This window comes from Camelus dromedarius, chromosome 14 (assembly GCF_036321535.1).
Source record: "Camelus dromedarius isolate mCamDro1 chromosome 14, mCamDro1.pat, whole genome shotgun sequence".
Taxonomy (NCBI): Eukaryota; Metazoa; Chordata; class Mammalia; order Artiodactyla; family Camelidae; genus Camelus; species Camelus dromedarius.
Genome location: NC_087449.1, coordinates 34,334,465 through 34,360,241, shown reverse-complemented (window position 1 = coordinate 34,360,241; position 25,777 = coordinate 34,334,465). Strand labels below are relative to the sequence as shown.

Below are 25,777 nucleotides of genomic sequence, written 5' to 3'. Positions count from 1 at the left end.
CTTCACCTAATGGTATGGGAAGCTGGGACATGTAGTCATTCTAACTTTTTGCCTAGGAAGAAGAGGAAAAATATATTTGGACCAAAGCCAGCAATCTCTTTCTATTCTCTGAAAGAGCTTGTTTAAGATAAGGAATACTTGAATCATGGGTATACAGTAGAAATTATAAAGTTATTGGGGCTGCTGTTTTCTTTGGGGAAAATTTTATAACTACTGATTTAGTTTAATGGATACATGTTCGTTTAGGTGTTCTATTACTTCTTTAGTCATTTTTTGTAAGTCACTTTTTAGGTATATATAACTTAGATTAATTTTTAGAATATATTAGCATAAATTTATTTGAAGAATTTTCTTATTTTAATCTCTGCAGTAACTGTAATTATGTTCTTTTGTCACTTTTATGATTGTCTACTTGTCGTTCTTTTTTTAAATTTGGTTAATCTTACTAAAGATTTGTCAATCTCTTTAGTCTTTACCTAAAATCTTAGTTTTTTCACTAATTTCTGTTCTTTATTTCCTCCGTATACATTATTTGGACTTACTTTGCTCATCTTTTTCAACTTTAATTTGAATGCTAAGCTCATTATTTTTCAGCTTTTTCCCCCTAATATATGCATCTAGGGCCATATATTTCCCTTGAATTTGTCTTCAGCTTTGTTGATGCAATAGTGCTCTCAGTATTGGTTAGTTCTGTGTATTTCCAAATCTCCATTGATTTCATCTTTAATTCATGAGTTATTTACAGTGTGATTTAAAATTTTCACAAGTATGGAAGCTTTTCTTAGGGTATATTTTGGGTTATTAATTTATGATTGATTGCATTATTATCAGAGAATGTGATATGTGTAATAATGATTCTATAAAACTTCAGTCTTGTTTTATGACCTGGTATATGCATGCAGTTTGAGATGTCTTCCTCTTTATTATGTCAGTAATTCCTTGTAACATTATCTTGTTTATTCCTTATTCTAAATCTGTGAGATAGGTAGTATGACTCCCATTTTCCAAATAAGAACATTAAAATACAACTAACATAGTAAGTAACTTTTCCAAGTTCACAGATCTAGTTAGTTTTGTATTCAGAGCAGCCACCAAATAGAAAAATCAGTCTGGTCAACTTTTTATACAGTTGCATATAAACTGTGCTTATATTTCATTATAGGTTTTTAAACCTCAAGGCAAGATTCATTCATATTTAAATAGATTTTTATCCCTCATTTGGTGCCTTAAATAGTATCTCACACATATTTGGTGTTCAGTAGGTGTTTGTTGAATTGGAGTAAACCTGAGACTGAAATCTAGCAAAACCCTAAAAGAATATTATAAACAGGTAATTTGTGAATACTCAAAAAAATAAAACAATTTTTAGTTCTGGAATCACTGAAAAAATAATCTGAAAATACTCCTGACACAAATACATAGTATAACATAGTGTTTTCTAGTTAAAAGATATAGACATAGATATACCTAGTTAATATCTATCTCTATATTTTATCTCTATGTCTGTATCTATCCATATCCTTTATATATCTATATCTATATCTATATCTCTTTATATATCCTGGATATAGATAGATAGATTAAAGGATAGATGTGCTGAGGAAAAGGGTCCTACAAAGGCAATAAAGTTAAAGAGAGAAATGGGAAGAAAACCTAATGAATTTAAGTTACTGATGCCAAGGTAAGAGAGAAAGAGTGGTCAGTAGTGACCTTTCAATTCTGTGTTAATAAATTTATTAATGACCTTGGGAATAGAAGTTGTGAAGAAGTGGAAATTCTCATTTTAAGAGTTTTGGCTACGAATGGTAAGAAAAGGATCAGTTGTAAGCTGGAGGGTGCTCTGGGTAGAGAGAGTTTTGTTTATATCTTAAGATGGAAGTCTCATAACCTGGTTTAAGACTTAATATCTTTGGCTAGCTATCTCTTACTCATTTTGTAAGATTCACCTCAGATGTTCTCTAAAAAACTGTTTCTGAACTGTTCTCTAAAAAACTGTTCAAACTGCCTCTGAAGTTTAGTGCTGTCAACAGGGCATTATCATAGCAGTTAGAATATTTTAATGAATATTCCATTTGAATGTTTTGTCTCCTCCAGATTGTAAACTCTGTGACCGTATGTTACTTATCTTTGAATCACCAATTCTTGGCAACGGTTTGGCAATAGAAAATTCTCAAACAATGTTTAGCTAAACTATGGAGCTTAAAAAAAATTATCATTTCATAAATCTTCTTGTGTCTGTATTTTATATTCATTTTTTCCATTATAATGCCTATGACACTTTTTAAATGCATTTACTCTTTCTCACATGTGTGACCTTCCTACAAGTATCTATAGTATACATTTTTTGTGATACCAGCATCTAGCACAGTGCCTATCATTTATTCATCAAATAGACAATCATTTCTTCAGTAACCAGCCATTATTCTAAACTCTGAGAATACCACAGTGGGGTAAAAAAAAGCTTATCTTCTGGTAGAGGAAAACAGATAATAGATAATAAACCAGTAAGTAAAGAAGTTTATTTATGATAGTATTTATTAAAGGCAAAGAAGCAGGGTGATATAATATCAACACTCTAGTATGTATTTTTTGTGAACATATGTGTGTACTTCGGTTTGGTATATGTCTAAGAATTACTGGGTCATATGGTATATATATTTTCAGCTTTAATAATAGTGCCAAACAGTTTTCCAAAGTATTGTACAAAATTACATTCCCACAGTGAGTGAGAGTTTAGGTTACTTTGCCTCCTTGATAACACTTGATATTTTCTGTCTTTTTCATTTTAGGCATCATATAGATTGTCATATTAATTCATTGTGGTTTAATTTACACTTATATGATTATTAGGATTTGTATATTTATTGGACAATTAGATATTCTCTTTTATGACATCCTTAAATATTTAGCAGTCATCCTGTTTTTCTGATAAAATCTAAAGATATTCAGTGTCTCTACTAGATAAGGATAGACTTTAGCGATTTTTTAATTACTGTTGTCTCCTCACTTATTGATTGTATGCCTCTTAGCAAGTTACTTAATCTCATTTTTGCCTCATCTGTTTCCTCATCTGTAAAGTGGGGAAATAATAGTACTTATAAAGTTGTTATGAGAATTAAATGAGTTAACATATATAAAGCACTTTGAACAGTGCCTGGCATATGGTATTTGCTGTATAAATATTAGATTATTGTTATTGTTGTCATGGTGAAAGGATAGACAGTGTATATCAAGGGGACAGAATAGAGAGTCCAGAAATAGACTGACACAAATATAGCTAATTGATTTTTGACAAGGGTACAACAGCAACTCTATGAAGAAAAGGTAGTCTTTTCAATAGCATTGGAACCACTGGCTATATATACACATGCAAAAAGAAAGAACTAGACCCATGCCTCATACCTTATGCAAAAAACAATTCAAAATGAATCACAGATTAAATGTAAAACATGAATATAAACGTTTTATAGGAAAATGTAGAAGAAAATCTTTTGTGACCTGGGTTAGACAAAGAGTTCTTAGATAGGACCCATGGCACAGTACATAAAAGAAAAAAGTTGATAAACTGGACATTACTAAAAATTAAAATGTTTTACTCTGTGAATGACACTGTAAGGAGGATTGAAAAGGCTAGTCAGAGCTGGGGGAAAATATTTCCAAATCACATGTCTGACCAAGATCTTGTATCCAGAATATATAAAGAATTCCAAAAAAGCAGCAAAGATGTAAACAAATACTTCACTAAAGAAGATATATGGATGGCAAATAAGCACATAGAAAGATGCTCAACATAATTATTTACTAAGGAAATGCCAATTAAAACCATAGTAAGATACCACAGCACATCTGTTAGAATGGCTGAAACAAAACTGACAATACCAATTAGTGGTGATGATATAGAGCAACTAAAACTGTTCCTGCTCGTGGGAAAACTACACAAAACAGCCACTTTGGAAAGCAGTTTGATAGTTTCTTACAAATTTCAATATATTCTTGCTACATGACCCTACTGAAATAAAAACTTTAAACATCTGAATGCAAGTGTATGGTATAGTTATACCTAACAACCCCAAACTGGAAACAACTGAATGTTTCTCAGCCAGGGAATAGATGGTGGTAGATCTATAAAATGGAATATTAGCAATAAAAAGGAACAAACTACTGGTACATGCAAAAACATGGATGAATCTCAAATGCATCATGCTAAGTTAAAAAAGCCAGACTCAAAAGACAACATGCTGTATTATTCCATTTATATGAAATTCTGGAAAAGGCAAAAGGATAGAGAATAGGGATGGAAAATAATCAGTGGTTACCAGCGGTTAGTGCTTGACCACTAAGAGGCTCTACAAGAAAATGTTTTGGGGTGATGAAAGTGTTCTGTAACTTGGTTGTGGTGGTGATTAAACATGCTGTATATTTGTCAGAATTTATAGAACTGCACATGCACACACACACATGAATTTTACTATGTGTAAATTTAAAATTTTGTTAAAGAAAAAGCCTTAGCCTGCATCTCTGAATTTAACTTCTCTGTTACTTCTCTGTTCTCTCTTTTGGAACCCCTGCTAGTTTTTTATGCTATATACTCAATCTTTTCCAAGTCTCAATTTCTTTATCAGATTTTTCATTTCTTTATGTTAAGTGGGTGAATCTCAGTATTATCTTTTATTTCATTAATTCTTTGTGTTTAAAAAGTTTACTCCATCTTAAATTTTTTTAATTTATAATTCCAAGATTCTTTCTTGGTCCTTTTTTGAATTGGCCATTTCACTATGCCAGAGGATGGCTTGGTTTGGATATTGTCTCATTGATTTTCTCTGCTTTTTGTAGTTAATTCCTGCCTCCAGATCTCAGTGCCTAGCAAGGCTGTGATTTTTAACTACTACTTAGTTCTCTGTTGCTTTTCTTCTTTTGTCCATAGAGATATTTATCTTATATTTGAATACAACTGTGTCTTTTAATTTTTTAGGTATGAGTTTTATCTATCTTGCTTTTATCATTTAATGCTGTCTGGTATTTCCTTATACCACAATGTCTGTGATTTTCAGCCACAGGCAATTTTGTTCCCCAGAATACATTTGGTAATGCCTGGAGATATCTCTGGCACAATGCACAAGACAGTCCCTCACAACAAATTATCTGGTCCAAAATAACAGTAGTACTGAAGTTAAGAAACCCTGCACTAAATAATCAAAGAATACTATATTTTTTCAAATATAACACCATCAAAATTATTTAATAGACTCCTTTATGTGGGACATTTAGAGGGTTTTTTGTATTACAACTATCACTTTGATAAATAGCCTTGTGTAACTTTTTTATATCGTTAATTAATCCCAAAATGTAGATTTTCTGAACCCAAAGAAAATTAAGATTTGAGAGGCATCATCTAGAAACCTGGAAATTATTTAGAAAATAACAAAAGTGTGGGAACAACAAGTCTTTATCATGTTATACCCTTAGTGGAACTTATATGCACCCATAGAGATCTTCTGTTAGTTTTATACTTTTAAACCCTTTTTTTTTCCCAAATAATATATCCCTAAATTGTCTTAAGGCCATTCAGATTCTGTACAGCCTTCTGTGAAAGCTTTCTACAGCTTGCTTTATCCTTAGGTAGCAGATTTTAGAATCTTTAAGGATACTTCACCACTCTGACCATAAATACCTCATGTCTTTTTTATTCTTAATTCTTTTTAATACATACCAGAATTAAGATATTTGGTATCAGGGATAAAATAATAGAAAAAATAGAGGACTGCCTTTGATTTGCTGCCTAACGTTACTTTAGTTACTTCTTTTACCTAGGCCTCAATTTTATCATCTGCAAAGTGAAGAGTTATGTAATTACTATAGGCTTTTCCAGTTATAAACCTGTGATGTAGTTTACTTACATTGCTTTTATTTAGTTTTTGGCTATCATCTTTTATTGTTCCTGAGATTAGAAATAAAATGTTTTCTAAAATCTTTAAAAATTCCTCATATTTGTTCTTTATTACCTTTATCCATGTCCTTATGGGGACTGATAATACAAATCTTGAAATAGAAAGTGTCTTATGTTTGAGGACTGCAAAGAATGATATTGGGAAAATAGCATAAAAATTCACAACTGGGCTGGAAAGGGGGAAAACTAGATGAGAAAAAAGGAGGTGACAGCTGTGTAAAAACAAAACCTAAGTCTCAAATTTTGTCAGGGGCCAAATGTGCCCTGGGCTCTAATCAGCATGAGGCCCTGTGTAATTCTCAAACTCATGGTCTTGAAAATTACTAGAATTGCACAGGCCAGAATTCAGGTCTCACAACCTCCTACTTAATGTCCTAATACTACACTATATAATATTATGTCATTTAATTTTACATAGAAAATGAAGATACATGCATGAAATAATCTTTTATAATTTATTTGTATAGGTTTTTTTAACCACTTAACCTATTTTCTGGCTGCTGGTGCTGTTACTTTGGGAATTGGTTTCTTTGCTTTGGCATCAGCTTTGTGGTTCCTGATTTGCAGACGAAGGTAAGATTTATTAGAGTATTTAACTTTTTTTCCTTTAAAAAATTCAGTGAAAGATGTTCTCAAATGGCATTCAACTTAAATAACTGTAAGGTTTTCTCAAATGATATTAAACTTAAATAATTACAGTAATTTTATTGAGGAGACAAAACTTTACATGTTTAAAATAGTCTGAAAAGAGAAGTTATTGTGGTATAATAGTCCAAGTAGTATAATAGTAATCCTCATGCATTAAAATTTTAAGGAATAATCAGATCACTTTTATTCTGTAGAAGATAGGAGTTTGAATTATAATAAAAAGCTAGTAAATTTTTAAGTTTTTTACTACTACTTTAGAGATTAAAAACATTACTGAGAGAGAAAGACTCTTTAGGAAATATTTAAGAAAAGAGCTGACTCAACAAGCGCCTACTATACAGTACAGGGAACTATTTTCAGTATCTTTTAATAACCTACAATGGAAAAGAATTTGAAAAGTATATATATATATATAACTGAATCACTTTGCTATACACCTGAAACTAACAGAATATTGTAAATCAACAATACTTATTTTTTAATTTTATTTTATTGAGTTATAGTCGGTTTACAATGTTGTATCAATTTCCAGTGTATAGCACAATTTTTCAGTTATACATTAACATACATATATTTGTTGTTGCATTCTTTTTCACCGTGAACTTCAATAAAAATAAATAAATAAATAAATAAATAAATAAATAAATAAATAAATAAATAAATAAATAAATAGTGAGCTGACAGAATGCTCTGGTATGGTCTAAATGTAATCTTTTGCCAGAGATGGAAAAAAAGATACTTGACACCTTAGTTTCTTTCAGCCCTAAAATGTGGTGTTTTCAATTATTTAATTGGTTCAGTATTTGCTTTGTCTGATATTTAAAAATGTGAACTGTAACATAATCTTCCCATACACTCTTTGAGGAGTCTCTATTTCAGCAAAAGAGTACATACTATCTATCCACTTGTACAAGTCAGAAAAATAGAAATTTTTCACTTATTCATTCTTTCAACAAATATTTATTGGGTACCTGCCATTGTTCTAGGTACAGAAGATACAACTGTGAACAAGTCAGACAAGGTTCTTGTTTCATAGACTTGCAGTGCCACTGGAAGGAGACAGATAATAAACAAAGTGAACGTCAGGGAATGTCTCTTCAAGTGGGTAGTATTTAATCTGAGACAGGAGTTAAAAGGAGCCAGACACGTGACAACCTTGTAGAAATTTTTTCTATGCTGAAGGGTTTAGGAAGTCCAGAGACTCCAAGTGGGAATGATCTTGGTATTGTTTAGTAAACAGAGGAAGGCCAGTGTGAAAAAGTTGAAGTGACAGAAGGAAATGATGAGGCTGAAGAGGTAGATAGGGGTCGGATCACATAGGAATTTGTAGGCTAGAACATGGAGTTTTGATTTTATTATTTCTGCCATTGGTTTTAAACAAGGGAATGACATCATCGTAACAGCTAACATCAAGTGTTTATTACATACTAGGCACTAAGTGCTTTATATATGTCATTATCTCAGTTAGACTTCATAACAGCCCCATGAAGTAGCAATAGTATTCCCATTTTAAAGGCTACAATGCCACTATAGATGATTTACATTTTAATAACACTTTTAAAAATTTGAGATACATATTTTAAATGTATGATGATGAATTTCAACAAATATATTCCCATGTAACTAACCACAACCCCACTCAAGATACAGAACTTTTCCATCACTCTGTGATGTTCCCTCATCCTCCTTTTCAGGTATCACTCCCCACCTCCCAGCTAGAGGCAATCATTATTGTGATTTTTATCACCATAGATTAATTTTGCCTACTCTTGAACTTCATATAAGTGAAATCATTTGGACTTTTTTATGTCTGCTTTTTTCACTTAACGTAGTATTTTTGAGATTCATTTATGCTGTGGCATGTTCATACTTTTTATTAGTGAGTAGTATCCCATTGTATGAATATGCCTCAGTTTATTTATCCATTCTTCTGTTAATGGACATTTGGTTCATTTCCAATTTTTTTAGCCCTTAGGAATAAGGCTGCTATGAACATTCTTGTATAAATCTTTTTGTACATTTGCTTTCACTTCTCTTAGATAAATACCTAAGAGTAGAATTGCTAGATTATGTGACTAACTTTATAAGAACTGGCTAAACAGTTTTCCAAGATGAATATACATACCCATCAGCAATGTATGAGAGTTCTGATCCATAACTTACAAAGATTTTTATTTCTCAGTGAATTCTGCATTTTAATGGAGCAAGAGTGAAAGCAGAGAGACAAGTTAGGAGTCTATTGCACAGTCCAAGTTAGAGATGATAGTGTCTTGAACTAATGTAGAAGTAGAATATTTGAGATGAAAAAAAAAGGGGTTGGATTTAGAGTATGTTTTGCAGGTAGAATTAGCAGTTCTTGTTGATGGATTGGATGAGGTAAGGAAAGATAATTGAAATGGCAGAGTTAATGCTAACACCTACATTTTTACCATGAGCAACTGAGTACTTGATCATGCTATTTACCGAGATGAGGAGGTGATAAGGGATAGACTGGGATTTCAAAATTGTAGAATAGATAAACAAGATTATACTGTATAGCACAGGGAAATTTACACAAAACGTTATGGTAACTAACAGAGAAAAAAATGTGACAATGAGTGTATATATGTCCATGTATGACTGAAAAATTGTGCTGAACACTGGAATTGGACACAACATTGTAAAATGATTATAAATCAATAAAAAATGTTAAAAAAAAAAAAAACACACCACCAAAAGAAAAAAAAAACCAGTAGGGAGCAAGTTGAGGGAGTGATGATAAACTAGGAGTTGTATTTTGGATAAAAGTTTGAAAGCGTATGAGGCATCCAAGTAGAAATGTCAAATAGACAGTCAGGTATACATGTGTGAACTTCAGGGGAGAATTCAGAGCTGAAGATTTAGGTTATTATTAGGTTATTGATGTCCATAAGGCATCTAAAGTCATAGAACTGGATGAGTGGATTTTTGGTGAATGAGAGTTCATAAAAGACAGAAACTCGAGGAAAATGAGAGGTCAGGGAAGGATTATTTTGTTTTGTTTTCCTCGAAAGATGGAAGGAATCTCCCTTCTTTCCCACCTCTACTAAATCAGAACCATCACCAAGTTCTATTTATTTTACCTCATAAATTGCTTGAATCTATCCATTTCTCTCTATTACCACTGGCACCACCTTATCCAACTTATCATTATCCCCCACATAGACTCCTACAGTAGGAGTTATAAGTGACCTTCTGCCTTCACCATTGTCCTCATTTAATCTCTTCTCCACATTTCAGCCAGATATTTTCCAAATACAGGTCTGATTAAGTTACCCCACCCTTCCACCCCGTTCCCACTGTATTATAAAGGACTTCCCATTGCTTTTAGGATAAAGACAAACCAACATGACTTTTAAGGCCCTATGTGGTCTGCCCATGCATACTCCCCAGTTTCATCTTCCACTTTCCCTCTTGCTTTCTGTGCTTCTGCTACGCTATAGTAATCTGGTCACTCGGTCTTTGTACTTAATGTTCCCTCTGATTAGAATAGTCTTACTCCTACATCCTGCATCTCCCCTCCTCCACCACACTCTATCTAATAGCTGCTCCCATTTCTTCAGATGCCCAGTTCAGTCATCACTTCTGCAGAAAAGCCTTCACTGACCTCTCTAACCAGGTTAATTCTCTTTCTTATGTACTCACACAGTAGCAGGTAGCTTTCCTTGGTAACACTTTCCACAGTTGTAATTTTTCATTTTCTTGTGATTATTTTATTAATGTCTGTCTTCTTTACTAGTGTTTAAGCTCCATGAGAGCAGTGACAGTTCCTTGAGTGTAGTGGCTGTGCTTTTTTTCGCCAACCACTATATATACAACACCTAGCATAATGCCTGGCACGTAGGATTTGTTAAGTGAATTGAATTCAATAAATGAATGAATTCTAGTTGTTAATACCACATTAAGTAACATAATATGATTTCTTGAATTAATTTGAAAAATTTCAGTATCTCTGAAAGAAGAAATGTCATTCAGCATTAATTTTTAAATTACTAAGTTTAGAATTATTATTAGAAGCGACATCCTTTTATACCTAACTATCTATCTGTCTTTGATCAGCTGGGTTTCACTAGCTGCTTTGTTGTTTCTAACCTCTCAAAATTGTTTGTGGTTGCATGCAAAAAGATCACAGGTACTCTTCCTTTGTGAGTCATTAATTTCAGTTCAGTTGCCTCCCACTTTCTTTTGCCAAAGATATTATTAAATATAAAATTGGCCAATAAGTTTCACTTCATTTAATTTTCTTTACATTAATTAATTAATTAAAGACAAATCTATGAAAAGACTAATTGACATTAAAGGCGATTGATTATCTCACAACCAGAGAGAAGGTTATGAAAAACTCGTGATTAATCTTCAAAATGGAAATATTAACTCCACGAAGTAGCTTAACTTACATTCTGTGAATAAAAGGTATAATGAAATCAGTAACATATGAAAAGTTGATTTGCACTTTTGAAAATAAATGTGTAGTAATATATTTGTTCTGATTTTTAAACTTTTATGTAGAACTATTGGAAACAAAATAATTTTAATTGTTTTATAATTGTTTTTATAATGTGATTCATGTTTAATATTATTCTTTACGAAATATTTTTCAGAGAAATATTTCAGAATTCCAATTATAAAGTAAATAATGGGAGATGCAGGCCAGGACCATCAAAGGCAAAGATTAAATCTCATTCTCCGTGTGTTTTTATTTCTCGAAATTTTCATACTGGAAGATTCCAGTTACAGGTAGAGTATAATATTTTATAGTAGTCTTTTCAAATAATTTCTTTTGACATCATGTCATTAGCATTGTTGTCTTTAAACTGATAAGAGTATCCACTGTTATTTTTAAATTTGAGGGATAACAACATGGAGCTAAATTTAAATTACTCAAACTAGTTAGAGTTTCTATAGTAGGAAACTGAAAAATTAAATGAAAATATCTCCTTCTACAGTTGATTCTGTCTCTAGCTTAAGAATCTATATTCCCCATACTGGAATTGTTATAGGGATGAAAATAAATGGCATTCAAAAAAAAAAAAGCAAAATTGCTAGGTCTATCAGAAGAAAGGGATTTAGAGATAAGAAGATCCTCAGATAACCAAATAATCTAACCAAACCAATTAATTGAAATTAAATACAATTTTACAAGGATTAATTAAGAGTTCATTACATTCTAAGTTCTGGGCCCTCCCTATTGAGGATGGTAAGTCCTAGTGTAGTACAAGTGTTAAGAGGCAGATACATAATTAACTTTCTGTTATATGGTGTTTTATGGACAAAATAAAACAAGGGAGAGACCATAGAAATTTAAAACTATGATATAGCAAAGCAATGTATTAGTAATTTTACTTGTGTTTGGACTCCATGTATACTATATTCTGCCCTTTTTGTGCTGTTATGTTTCTGAGATTCATCTTGGTTGGTGCATATACCCATCATTCGTTATTTTTTATTGTTTTATGGTACTCCATTGTATGAATATATCAGATTTTATGTTATGGACAGGTTGATTTCAGTTGTTTTTTAACAAGATTTCCATAGGGAATGTACCTGACAGTAGAATCGCTGACTCATGGCTTTTGTGCATGAGTCACAAAACCAATGTTCAATATTATTAGATAATTTCAAATTATTTTCCAAAGTTGCTCTATTAATATACATTTCCTTAAGGCATTTATATTAGCATTTATTATAGGAAATTTTTTATACTTATGCTTTTATGGTATGATTTTTAAGTAAATAATTTTGGAATGATTTTCAATTTATAGGAAAGTTGCAAAGGTGATATAGTATAGAGTTCTCTTGTACTTTTTACCCATTTTCCCTCAGTATTAAAAATCTTGTTACCATGATACATCTGTCAAAACTGAGAAACCAACATCAGTCCATCACTATTAACCAAACTCCAGACTTTATTTGGGTTTCACCAGTTTTTACATGAATTTACTTTTGCTCCTTCAAGACCTAATGCAGGATACGACATTGCATTCATCTCTAATTTCTTCTGCTCTGTGACTGTATCTCTGTCTTTCCTTGTTTGACCTGAGCTTTACGGTTTTAAGGAATACTTTTGTTAAAATATTCCTCAATTTGGATTTATCTGATGTTTTTCTCATTATTATACTGAAGTTATGGATTTGGGGGAATACCACTGAAGTGAAACTGATATGATTTTTAAAATATATTATTTTTTTGAACAGCAATATAACATTTTTTATTGATTTATAATCATTTTACAATGTTGTAACAAATTCCAGTGTAGAGCACAATTTTTCAGTTATACATGAACATATATATATTCATTGTCACATCTTTTTCTCTGTGTGCTACCATAAAATATATTATTGATGTATAATTAACTGCAATAGAATACAGAATCTTAGATGTTCCACTCAATAAATACTGACAATTGTATATACATTTAAACAACACCCAAAACAAGATATAGAATATTTTTATCTCCTGAAAAACTTCCCTCATGGCCCCTTTCAGTCAATTGCTCTCACCATCCCAGGTAAGTACTTTCTGATTTCTGTCAAAAAAGGCTAGTTTTTATCTGTTCCAGACTTCATACAAATGGAATCATGTAATACGTTATCTTTTATATATGACTTCTTTCGTTTAATACAAGTTTTGGGAGTTCACCCATGTCACTGCATGTATTGCAACTTTGTTTTTTCTAACTAGTATTCTACTGTATGAATATATAATATATTTTTGTATTCTCTTGTTGATGGATGTTTGAATTCTCTTCAGTTTTTGACTAGTATGACGAAGGCTGCTCTAAATATTTATGTACTTTTAGAAAACATATATTTTCATTTTTCTCAGAAAAATACCCTACCATGGAATTGGTGGGGCTTGGATAGACAGATGTGTATCTTTATAAGAAACTACCAAACAAGTTTCTGAAATGGTTGTAACTTATTTCACTCCCATCAGCGGTTGAGTGTTCCAGTTTCTCTACATCCTTGCCCACATTTGGTGTGATTAGTGTTTTTTATTTTAGCCATTTTAATGGGTGTGAAATTACATTTCAATATGTTTTAATTTACATTTTTCTGATAACTAAAGATGTTGATCATCTTTTCATATGTTCATTGGTTAGTTGCATATTTTTTTGTGTGACCTGCCTGTTAAAGTTTTGCTCTTTTTTTAAGTTGAGTTATTGGTTTTGTTTTGTTTGTTTTTTAAATTAATGACTTGTAGGAGTTCTTAATACAATTTGGATACCAGTTTATTGTAAGATACATATGTTGTGAATACTTTTTCAGATTTTGGCTTGTTTGTTCATTGTTATAATGTTATCAGTTGATAGTAGAAAGTTTTAATGTTGATAAAGACCAATCTGTGATTTTTTTCTTTTAAGAGAAATTTGTATTCTAGCAAATATTTATCTTTCTAAGTTTACAAAGATATTCTATATTTTCTTTTGTATTTGCTTTGTAGTTTTGGGTTTTATGTTTAGGTTTATGAGGAAAAGATCAAGTTTATCTTTTTCCATGATGATATCCAGTTGTTCCAGACAATTTTGTTAAAAAGATTTTCTTTCCCCATTGAACTAGTTGCTTTGAATGAAAATCAATCTACTGTATATGTGTTGGTTTATTTGTTGAACTCTATATTCTTTTTAGTGAGCTATTTATCCTTAAATAATACTATACTGTCTTGGTTACAATAGCTCTAGTAGTCATGGAATCAAGTTTTGTAAGTTTTTCTCCAACTTTTTCTTCTTTGTTAAAGAATATTTTGGCTTCTAGTTGCTTTGTTTTTCCGTATAATTTAAAAAGCAGCTTGTTCAGTTCTTCAAAAAGGTTTGCTTGAATTTTTTATTGTACTGGCATTGAATCTATAAAACAATTTAGGGAGAATGGGTATCTTAACATTGATTCTTCCAATCTATGAGAATAATATTACTCTACTTTCATTGAGTCTCTTTAAATTTATAAATTTTATTTATTCAGGTCTTGTTTTACATTAGTTCACGGTTTTCAGTATAGAAGTCCTTCATATTTTTTTAGATTTATTTATAGGTAGTTTATGCTATGGTGAATAGTATTAATGAAGATTTTTTATTTCCCAATTGTTTGCTCTTAATAAATACAAATACAGTTGATTTATCTTATTCTGAATTGTAGATCAACAAGTTACCAAAATATCATAAAGATGTCCTATATACCCATCACCTACTTCCCCCAATAATGACATCTTACATAAGTATACTCTATGAAAAGTATGCTTTATATTTTAAGTATGCATTATCAAAACCAGGAAATTTAGACTACAGACCTTACTCAAAATTTATCAGTTTTTGCATGTACTTACTTTTTGTTGTCTTTGTATATAATTCTGTGACATTTTATCATATGTATAGATTTGTATAACCACCACCACAATCAACATATAGAATTGTTCCATCCCTGTAAAGGAACTCCCTCATGCCACCTTAATAGTCACTCTCCCTTTCCCTAACCTTTGGCAACCACTGATCTCTTCTCCATCTCTATAATTTCATCGTTTCCAGAATGTTATATAAATGGAATCATATAGTATGTAGCCCTTTGAGATTGGCTTTTCTTCACTTAAAATAATACCCTTAAGATCCCTCTAAATCATTGCATGTATCAATAATTATTTTTCCTTTTTTATTGCTGAACACTATAACATTGTACCATAGTTTCTTTAACCATTTACCCATTGAGGAATATTTAGGTTGTTTCCAGTTAGGAGCTAATACAAAATAAGGATGCTATGAACATTTGTGTACAACTTTCCTATAAACATTAGTTTTAATTTCTCTAGAATACTTGCCCAAGAATGCAGTTGCTGGATCATGTGGTAAGTATGTTTAATATTCAAAGAAACTACCAAGTTGATTTCCAGATTATGCCATATTTCCAGACTGTACCCACCAGTAATGTATAAGAGAATCTGATTGGTACTTACCAGTATTTTAAATTTTAGCCGTTTAAAACATGTGCAGTGATTTTAATTTGCATTTCTTTAATGCAACAGCTCAACAGTCCAACAGATGTTGAACAGCTTTTCATATTTTTATTTGTCATCCTTATATCTTCTCTGGTGAAGTGTCTGTTCCAGCCTTTTGTACATATTCTAATCGGATTATCTTTCTGTTGAATTTAGAGATTTCTTTGTATATTCTGGATACAAGTTTTTTGTCAGATATGTAATTTACGAATATTTTCTCCCATTTGTGACTTGTATTTTCATCCTCTTAATAGGGAATTTTGCAAAGCATAAGTTTTTAATTTCAGTTAAGTCCAATTTATCTATTTTTCCTTTTTGGATCATGCTTTTAGTGTCATGTTCAAGAACTCTTAGTCTAACCCTAGGTCACAAGGATTTGCTTCTATGTTCTCTTCTAAAAGTTTCATAGTTTTAGGTTGCTTTGTTTTATATATAACAGCTTTATTGAGATACAATTCACACCTCATACAATTTGCCCTTTTAAAGTCTGTAATTCAGTGGTTTTTAGATATTCACAGAGTTGTAGAAGCATCTTTGCAATCAATTTAGAATACTTTTATCACCTCAAAAAGAAATCCCACATCCTTAGCAATCACTGCCCCTCCATTTTGTCCCAACCCTCCTAGGCCTAGACAACTACCAATCTACCTTCTATATCTATAGATTTGCCTCTTCTAGACATTTCTTATAAAAAGAAGTATACAATATATCATCTCTTGTATCTGCCTTCTTTCATTTAGCATAGTGTTTTCAAGCCCCATACGTGTTATTACATATATCAATATTTTATTCTTTTTCACGGCTGAAGAATATTCCATTGTATGAATATGTCACATTTTGCTTTTCCATTTATCAGTTGAAGGACATTTGAGTTGTTCCCACTTCTTGACTATTATGAATAATGCTGATGTGAACATTCGTAAGTTTTTGTCAAGATGTATGTTTTCATTTCTCTTGGATATATACCTAAGAGTGGAAATGCTATGTCACATGGTAACTCTATGTTTACTATTTGAAGAACTGCTACACTGTTTTCCAAAGTGCCTGCATGGTTTTATATCCCCACAGACAGTGTATGAAGTTTGTAATTTGTCATACCCTTGTTAACACTTGTTACTATCTGTCTTTTTTTATTCTGGTTATCCTAATGGGCATCATGTGATATCTCATCATGGTTTTGATTTGTATTTCCTTAAAGGCTAATGTTACAGAAAAAACATTTTGTGTGCTTATTGGATATGTCTGTCTTCTTTAGAGAAATATATATTCAGGGACTGTACTTTTTTTTTTTTTACTTGGGTTATTTGTCTTTTAATTGTTGAGTTGTAAGTGTTCTTCATATATTGTAGATACAAGTCCTATATCAGATATATGATCTGTAAAAAGTTTCTCTCATTATATAGGTTGTATTTTCACTTTCTTATGGTGTTGTTTGAAGGACAAAAATTTTTTATTTTCATAAGTCCAGTTTATCCATTTTTTTTCTTTTGTTTCTTGTACCAGTGTTGTCATATCTAAAATCATTCCCTAATCTAAGATCGTAAAGATTTATACATGTTTTCTTCAAAGAGTTTAATAGTTTAACTCTTATATCCAAGTGTTTGATCCATTTTGAGTTTTTTATATATATAGTGTGAGGTATGGGTCCAGCCTCACTTATTTGCATGTATATGTCTAATTGTACCAGTTCCATTTGTTGAAAAGACTATTCTTTTCCCATCAAGTTGTCTTAGCAGTCTTGTCAAAAATTGACTGACTATAAATATGAGCATTTATTTCTGAAATCTTAGTTCTGTTCCAATAATCTGTGTATCTGTCCTTATACCAGTACCACACTGTCTTAATTACTGTAGCTCTGTAGTAAGTTTTGATAGCAGTAAGTTCTCCAAATTTGTTCTTCTTTTTCAAGATTATTTTGGTTATTATAGTTTTAAATTTTATGTTTCTATCTTTGATCCATTTTAGTTAATTTTTATATAAGGTGTGAGGTTTAAATCAAAGTTTATTTTGGGAGGTTTTTGATATTTAATTGTTCTAGCACTATCTATTGAAAAGACTATCCTCTTCCATTGAGTTACTTTTGCAACTTTTGTCAAAAATCTGTTGGGCGTATATGTGTGAGTCTGTTTCTGGATTCTCTATCTGTATCATTGACCTATGTGTCCATCTCTACCAATACCACACTCTAGCTGTATAGTAAATTATAAAGTTGAGCAGTATGATTTCTCTAATTTCATTCTTCCTTGTCAACATTGTCTTAGGTGTTCTTGATTTGTTTTTTGTTTTTTTTTTTTGCCCGTTCATATAAATTTTAAGGTAAACTTATCTCTAACTAGAGAAAATCTTGTTGAGATAATGATGGGAATTACGCTTAGTTTATAGATTAATTTGGAGTCAATTAACATCTTTTCTACAATTGACCTGTGTTCTGTGACCTGTATAAATAAATTTGTTTATTACTTCTAGTAGGGTTTTTTTTGAGACCCCAAAGGGTTTTCTTCATATGCAATCATGCCATCTGTAAACATACATCAGTTTTAGATGACTGGATAAAGAAGATGTGGTGTATATATATATACATATATATATACATAATATATATATGTATATATATATATATTACTCAATTGTAGGGAAAAAATGAAATAGTGCCATTTGCAGCAACATAGATGGACCTAGAGATTATCATATTCAGTGAAGTAAGTCAGACAGAGAACAACAAATAACATATAATATCACTTATATGTGGAATCTAAAAAAAGATACAAATTTTATTTATAAACCAAAAATAGACTCACAGACATAGAGAACAAATTATGGTTACCAAAGGGGAAAGGGTGAGTGAGGAATAAATTAGGAGTCTGGAATTAACAGATACACATTACTTTATATAAAATAGATAAACAACAAAGACCTACTGTGTAGCACAGGGAACTACATTCAATTTCTTGTAATAATATATAGTGGAAAGAAACTGAAAAAAAAGTATGTATGTATGTATATGTATGTGTATGTATAACTGAATTGCTTTGGTGTACACCTGAAACTAACATTGTAAATCAACCGTACTTCAATAAAAAACAAAATTTAAAAAAATCAGTTTTACTTCTTTTCCAAATCTTTACACTTTTATTTTATTTTCTCATCTTTTGCATTGGGTAGGATCTCCACTATAATGATGAATAGAAGTGTTGAGAGCAGATATCTTTTATATATTCTGATCTTAGAGATCATACATTCAGCTCTTCACCATCAAGTAGACTAGCGATAAGAGTTTTGTAGAAACATATTGTCAGGTCAAGGAAATTTCCTTCTATTCCTGATTTACTGAGAAGTTTGTTTTGTCATGAAGGGTTGCTGAATTTTGCCGAAGGCTTTTTATGCATCTTTTGAAGTTGGTCACATGGATTTTCTGTTTTATTTTGTTGATATTTTCATTTAATTTTAATTGTTAAGCCAACCTTATATTCCTGGAATAAATCTCACTAGATTTGATTTACTAACACATTTTAAATAATTGCAGCTGTGTTCATGAGGGGTATTATTTTGTAATTTTCTTACCTTGTAATATTTTGTGAGATTTTAATATCACATTTATTCTGGTCACAAAGCAATTGGGGAATGTTTCCTGCTCCTCTACTTTCTGAAAGTTTTTAATGTAGAATTGGCAATATTGCTTCCCTCAAACTTTTTTTCTAGAATTCACCAATGAAGTCATCTAGATCTGGAGTTATCTTCAAGAGAAAACGTTTTACTATGAATTTAACCCCTTTAATAGATACAGGACTATTTAAATATTCTATTTTGTATGTTTTAGAATTTTTTCAGTGTATTTGTCCATTTTATCTAAGTTGTTAAGTTTATTGGCATAAAGTTTTTTTGAGGGGGAGGTAATTGGTTGATCGGTTGGTTGGTTTCTGATGAAGGTGCTGAGGATTGAACCTAGGACCTCATGCACGCTAGGCATGCACTTTACTGTGAAGCTATTATACCCTCCCCACTAGCATAAGGTTTTTAAAGGTTTCTTCTTCTTATCCTTCTGAAATCTGTAGAATCTTTAGTGATGGCATTCTTTTTATTCCTGAATCTATTTCTCTTCCTTGAATCAGTCTTACCTGAAGTTTTCCATTTTATTATTCTAAAATGTTCATTCTTTTATAATATAAGCGCTTAATATTGAAATTTCCCTCTAAGCACTTCTTTTGCAGCATCCTACAATTTTTAATATGGTTTGTTTTCATAATTACTTAGTTCAAAAAATTTTAATATCTCCTTTCTTTGTCTTTCAGTGATACTGACATTTTTGAAGAATATAAGCAAGTTATTTTATAAATCATAGACTGTTCCACAGTTTGACTTTTCCTTGCGATCAGGTTCAGTTTATCGCATCTGAAGGCATACAGGGCACATCTGCTCTTCACTAGTGGTTTTACTTGATCACACAGTCAAGATGATGTCTGTTCTTCACCCACCGTATCATTCCTGTTTTTACACTTGCAATTAATCAACAATCTGTGTGGTGACACTTTGAAAACATGTAAATATCCTTCTCTTCATCAAACTCTACATCCTAGCTATATAAATTATTATTGCTTTAGCTAATCTTTACAAAACTGTAACAATATGATGATTTTCCAGTTCTGCCACTCCCATCCATATTTGTCATTTGGCTTTCTACTGTGAGAAAGCTCTCCTTCTTCCTTATTTAATTAATTTAGTATCAGTATAGACTCATGGACTTCTATTTTATTCAGCAGATTATAATCAATTACTATCATTATTTTGAAGCTCAAATTTTCCTAAATTTAACCAGTAAGCTACCCCTTCAAGATTGTCTCTCTGTCTTTTTAAGCATGTTTCCATCATTTTTTGAGTCCTTACTTACTTCTGATACTAAAGCAACATTTCTGAAAGAATATTCATTGAATTAATATCTATGTATCATAACATATTTAACTATTTCCTTTCTCTTAGAATGTTAAATTGTAGGTTTTAAAAATGCCAAACAATGTTGTGATGAACATTCTGGTAACTGAGTATTTACACAAATCCAAAATTACTTAATTTGGCATAATAGATTTCAGAAAAAATTCTACCTGTTTATATGTAGCAATATATAAGAATGCCCATTTTTGTCATCACCTTTGTTTGAGTAGAATTTTAATCAGTCTAGGGCATTATTCTGTGGTTCCCAGACCAACAATATCAACATTGCCTGGAAGCCTATTAGAAATGCAGTCTCAGACCGTCACCCTGGACCTACTGAGTGAGGATCTGCATTTTAACAAGTTCCCCCAGGTAGTACATAGGCACATGAACGTCTGAGAAGCAATGTTCTAATATAATTTATACAGACTGAACTGGTCCTAAATCCATGCAAGGTAATTCAGGAGCCTATAATGGCATTTATATTAATAAAAGGTGAAAATAACAAAAAGAGCAAAGTAGGTTATGAAAAAAGTGTTTATGTGTTATCCTGTGTTCACACACACACACACACACACACACACACACACACACACACACGTATATCCCAAGCAAGCTTTTTTGGGGAACAAGACAATGCAGATCAACATAGAGTACTAAGGTTATTCCCCCAGAACACAGGAGACAGTGTTATTATCTCTCCAGCCTCATCTTCACCCACTGCATCCCAAATACCCTACGCACTAGCCCATTGTTTACCTAGTGGTCTAAGGAAAAACTGAATCAGAACCACTTGTGGAGTGTGTTACTATGCATATTCCCAAACCCCACTGCCAGAAAATCTATTTTAGTAGGGTCCGAGATCAGCGTTTTAATAAGCACAACAGGTGATTTTGCTGCCCTAAGTTTGAGAACTCCTACTCCACCACACTTCCCAGAACACATCTGGAATGTTTGATTGTTTGATCAAATGTTTTGATTGTTTGATCAAATGTTTTGTTTGTTTCAAAAGAATAGTCACATTTTTATTAAAGCCTTTAATTAGAATTCACTTTTTTGTTGTTGTTAGTTAATAGAATGAATAAGTCTATGAATTCTACTTGCTTTTTTAGCCATCTCTAGTTATAACTAAGTGACTAAGTGAGGATGGAGAGAAATACTCCTGTTGAACTCTATTTCACCTTTTCATTCCCTATCCTGGAGACTGCCTTCTTGAACCAATTCACATTCTTTTCAGATGATACCTCAATGCTTTGCTTTCCTGTCAATATATCCTGGTAAAAAAAATTCATATCATGGAAAAGAACATGATTCTATCACAAATTGATTATGATGTTAACATGTGTTATTCTTATATAAATATATGTCAAATATATTAAAGAAATTATTTTAAAATATTCATTTAAAATTAAGTTACATTTTTTATGTAGGAGGAGCAAAGAAAAAAGGAAACAGCACATATGAAAGGTACTTTTTCTCAACTGTTTTTTAGAGAAAATTGTAATCAACTTCTAGCAGTTCAAATCTGAAAGAGTCAAGAGGTTATCCTAAGTATTACCTAAATATTTTTAAAAACCATGAAAATTTAAGGGGAACATTTATTAATTAGTATGTGAATGGGTGTATATTTTTAGAAAACAAAACTTGCAATGTCATATCTTAAATCAAAACGTGAAATTTTAATTTTTGTCCCTTATTTATGCCCAAAGTTATCATCGTATCACACAGTAATGACAGAGAGTCAAAAGACATGAGTGTTTTGTTATCCTTTAGATATTGACTTAGTACCTCAAAACGTGACCCTCTTACATAATTTTAGAAATGCTGGATATAACATGTAATGAAATATTTAAAACAGCTTTTACAATTAATATTATATGTTAATATCAAAATTAATATGTAAAATGTTATAAAAGATATTTTAGTATATTGTATAAATGTGATATTTTCTAAAACTCAACATTTTAAATTTACCAACTGTGCAGCATAAATAATATAATGGGAAAAAACATGAGACTTAGGGTAACACAAATCTAGATTGAAGTCCATCTTGTATCTGATTTCGGTGAGTCATTTCTCTAAATCTCAATCTTATCTTTTGTGAAGTGGAACTAATAACTACCTTGAAGAATAACTGAGTATAAAAGAAATGTGGAAGTATATGAACTGCTTTGTAAATTGTAGAGCACTGTAAGAATGTTAGTTGTTACTTTAATTGCTGTAAAGCTAACTCATAGACCCGGCCCACTGTAGATCAAACGTTTTGTAATCTACCTGCTTAAGGAGGCGTTTTTAAAATTTTACTTTTAATAAGATAATATTTAGCTATAAATAGTTAAGAAATTATATGCCATTTCTGATTTTAAGGGATATTCCAGAATTGAGATTTTTTAGCCTGTTTAGTGTCTTCGGTTAAAACAGATTGCTTTTATTTAGTATAGACTTTACTACTCTTCATTATCATGAAAATATTGCTGACTCCCAATTGCATATTTAATATTGTAAGGATGATGATAGCAACTCAGAATTCTCACTGTAGCATCATCCTGTTCATTGAAACCTTAAAAAGAGTTTGAATTTTAAAAAGAAACACTGTCCTTATAATTAAGATTTGGCTCATGAATATATAATACTCATAGTAAATTGAATTTTTTTTTTACAGCAATTAAAGATCACTCTAAAGATGAATTCTGCCTTGCAACAAAAAAGGTCATTTGTGACCCCTCAGAGACTAGCTTGGCAACAAATCCCAGCAGTGTTACCTTAAGCTTATCAACGTTACCATCTGATTCTTATTACAGCCAAAGTGTAGAAGTAGCTGATGACTGGTTTTCTGATGATTCTCTAGCGAAAAAGAACTCTCCAATGCCTTTTCTCGGGGAGCCTCTAATGGAAAAAATATTTTCGTACCTGTCAACCATTCCATTAGAAGAATGTACTGAAAATGTACTAAATATGACCCTGTATGATGATCAGAAAGATGACAACATTAAGGAGATATTTACACGAAGAAATACAGAGGTTGAAATACAAAACCTTCAACATAATATTGAATGACTTTTTTCTTTTGAAACTTTGTATACACTGAAATCATGTACAGTTAAAACTGAAATACCAGCTTCTGAGTCTCTTAACATGTCCATGCCAATATTGCTTTCCTTGTTCTTTATGATAGAGTGGTCCTACTTCCCTTGCCAATTATTTATAGAAACAAAATCACAGGAAGAACTAAAGCAATATCATAAGCATTAAGTTTAACTCCTTGTATCTCTCAAAGGACATAATAAATAATAAAAATGTATTTCAACACACAAGAGAAATACTTTTAAGAAATATTCAGCACAAATATACTTTTAATAAAGTACTCACAGCATTTCTTTATACTTTTGACATTTTCGATTTTATTTCAATGTGGGTAGGGTTGGGCAGAATAATTCCATCACATTTTCTGAATTTTCAATACGTAAATCATCTACCATTCAAGTATTTTTCTGTCATGATTTTTGTAAGCAATATTTTACTGCTCTAGCAGGGAACCTGGAACACTGTGAAGAATCCAGAAAATAGAAAATGGTTTTCTTTGTCCTCTTATGTCTGTTTCTAAGAATGGCTCCCTAGCCCTTACCCCACTATGATGAAAATGTGAGCAGTTATGTTTATAGGCCCCTGACTCAAGCTAGATGAATCAGAATTCCTCCGTAATCTGAGAGACCCTTAGTCAGATTTCTATTTATGACTGAGGGATTTCTGACACCCACTCTGTAATTTATCTTTTTTTTTATTTCTCATAAATACTCTCTATGTAATTAGTCTCTTTTTCTTTCTTTCTTTTGAGAAAAACAATTAACTAAGTATAATATTACTGTTTGTGGTTAAATTTACTCATACCAAGACCTGTGCATATCTTCCCAAGAGAAAAATCATACCTATTACAATACATGAAATGTGACTTGTCTCAGGTAAGGTAGTAACATTATTCAGGCCTAACATTTCTGTCCTGGGGGACTATTAAAAAAGATTAGAACAGCTTGCTTTTGAAGCCTGGTCATTTCTACCTATTATACGCTGTGAGAACATCTCATGGATTGTGAGAATACCTCTTTATATCCACTCCTAAATCTAAATAAGTTGTTTCAGCTCAAGATCTGTTAAGGAGCTATAAAAAAGTGTTTTGAATTGGTTTCTGTCTCTTGGTGTTCTACCAACTTTGATCTTACTGCTTATCCCAGAGAAGAAAGTCCTCTCTAATTTTGTAAGATCCTAAAACCTTCCTAGGAATTTGAGGTTGCAGATAAGAGATTTTAGCCTCAGTCTGACTAGTCTCTGAAATAGAGGAAACAAACTGGGGAGTCATGGGCTGCCATGTCCCACCTTGTGGTTTACAAAGGGAAAAAACAGCAAATGTGTAGTGAGAGAGTAGCGAAATATTTACAAAGTGAAGAGCAGAGATGAGAGATCAGGAGAATGTGATTCCTGGTTTTCTAACAGTGCTTTATTCCCATTCCAGCCCTTCTTGAATCCCGCCTTTGGTTTGGTAAGGCACTCTTGTATCCTAATTATAAATTTCCCTTTTTGCTTAATCTAACAAGATTTGATCTCTGTTGTTGACCATCATCCATGAGGCCTGTTTTTAACTGTAGTTCTTAGCTTTGGTAAGGTGCCCTTGTAATCTTTAAATAAATTAGCCTTTTTTCATAAACTAAAGTTTCATTTCTGTTACTACAACCAAAGCACCCTAACCAAATTCTTGTCATTACAAATGACAAAATAAACATATCTTTGCATTTAAAGTAATTATTACACTATAATGATATGATTAATTGAATGTATTTCTTCAAACCTCATACATTTCCTTATTAAAATGTTCCTTTGTATTATAGTTACATACATTGTTCTCTTTGAAAAGCCTAATGAGCATATGTACATATGAAATTATACCAGTCTAAAATAATCTTCAAGATCTGTGAAGGATCTGAGATTTCACCATCCACACCAGCTGACAAGTTAACTTGCAATAGTTTCACGTCTCTTGGGTCAGTGAAAAAGGACACTTTGTTATTCATAGCAATAGCAGTAGCCAAAGTATTATCATTTCTGCATCATTTCCTGAGCCCCAGTTCCCACATGGCAGTGAGAATAGGCCCAAGTAATGCCTGCACTGTGGGTTGCACAACAGGAGTGCTGAGTTTAGGGAACGAAATAATTTATAATGGGTAGTAAGTATGCCTGCTCTTTGCATGATAGGAAGCCACAGTA

At 31.7% G+C, this 25,777-nt stretch overlaps 1 protein-coding gene across 1 annotated transcript in view; it reads left to right on the top strand.

Moving 5' to 3' along the window:
* C14H1orf185 (chromosome 14 C1orf185 homolog) overlaps positions 1 to 24,773 on the top strand; it is a 39,786-nt gene extending 15,013 nt beyond the window's left edge. Inside the window, exons 3-7 of the mRNA XM_064493596.1 lie at positions 6,415 to 6,520; positions 11,215 to 11,350; positions 15,410 to 15,445; positions 21,952 to 21,988; positions 23,184 to 24,773. Coding sequence (XP_064349666.1) covers positions 6,415 to 6,520; positions 11,215 to 11,350; positions 15,410 to 15,445; positions 21,952 to 21,988; positions 23,184 to 23,578 — 710 coding nt within the window. The 3' untranslated portion in view covers positions 23,579 to 24,773. The remainder of the gene's footprint in view (positions 1 to 6,414; positions 6,521 to 11,214; positions 11,351 to 15,409; positions 15,446 to 21,951; positions 21,989 to 23,183) is intronic.
* Positions 24,774 to 25,777: the final 1,004 nt, after the last annotated feature.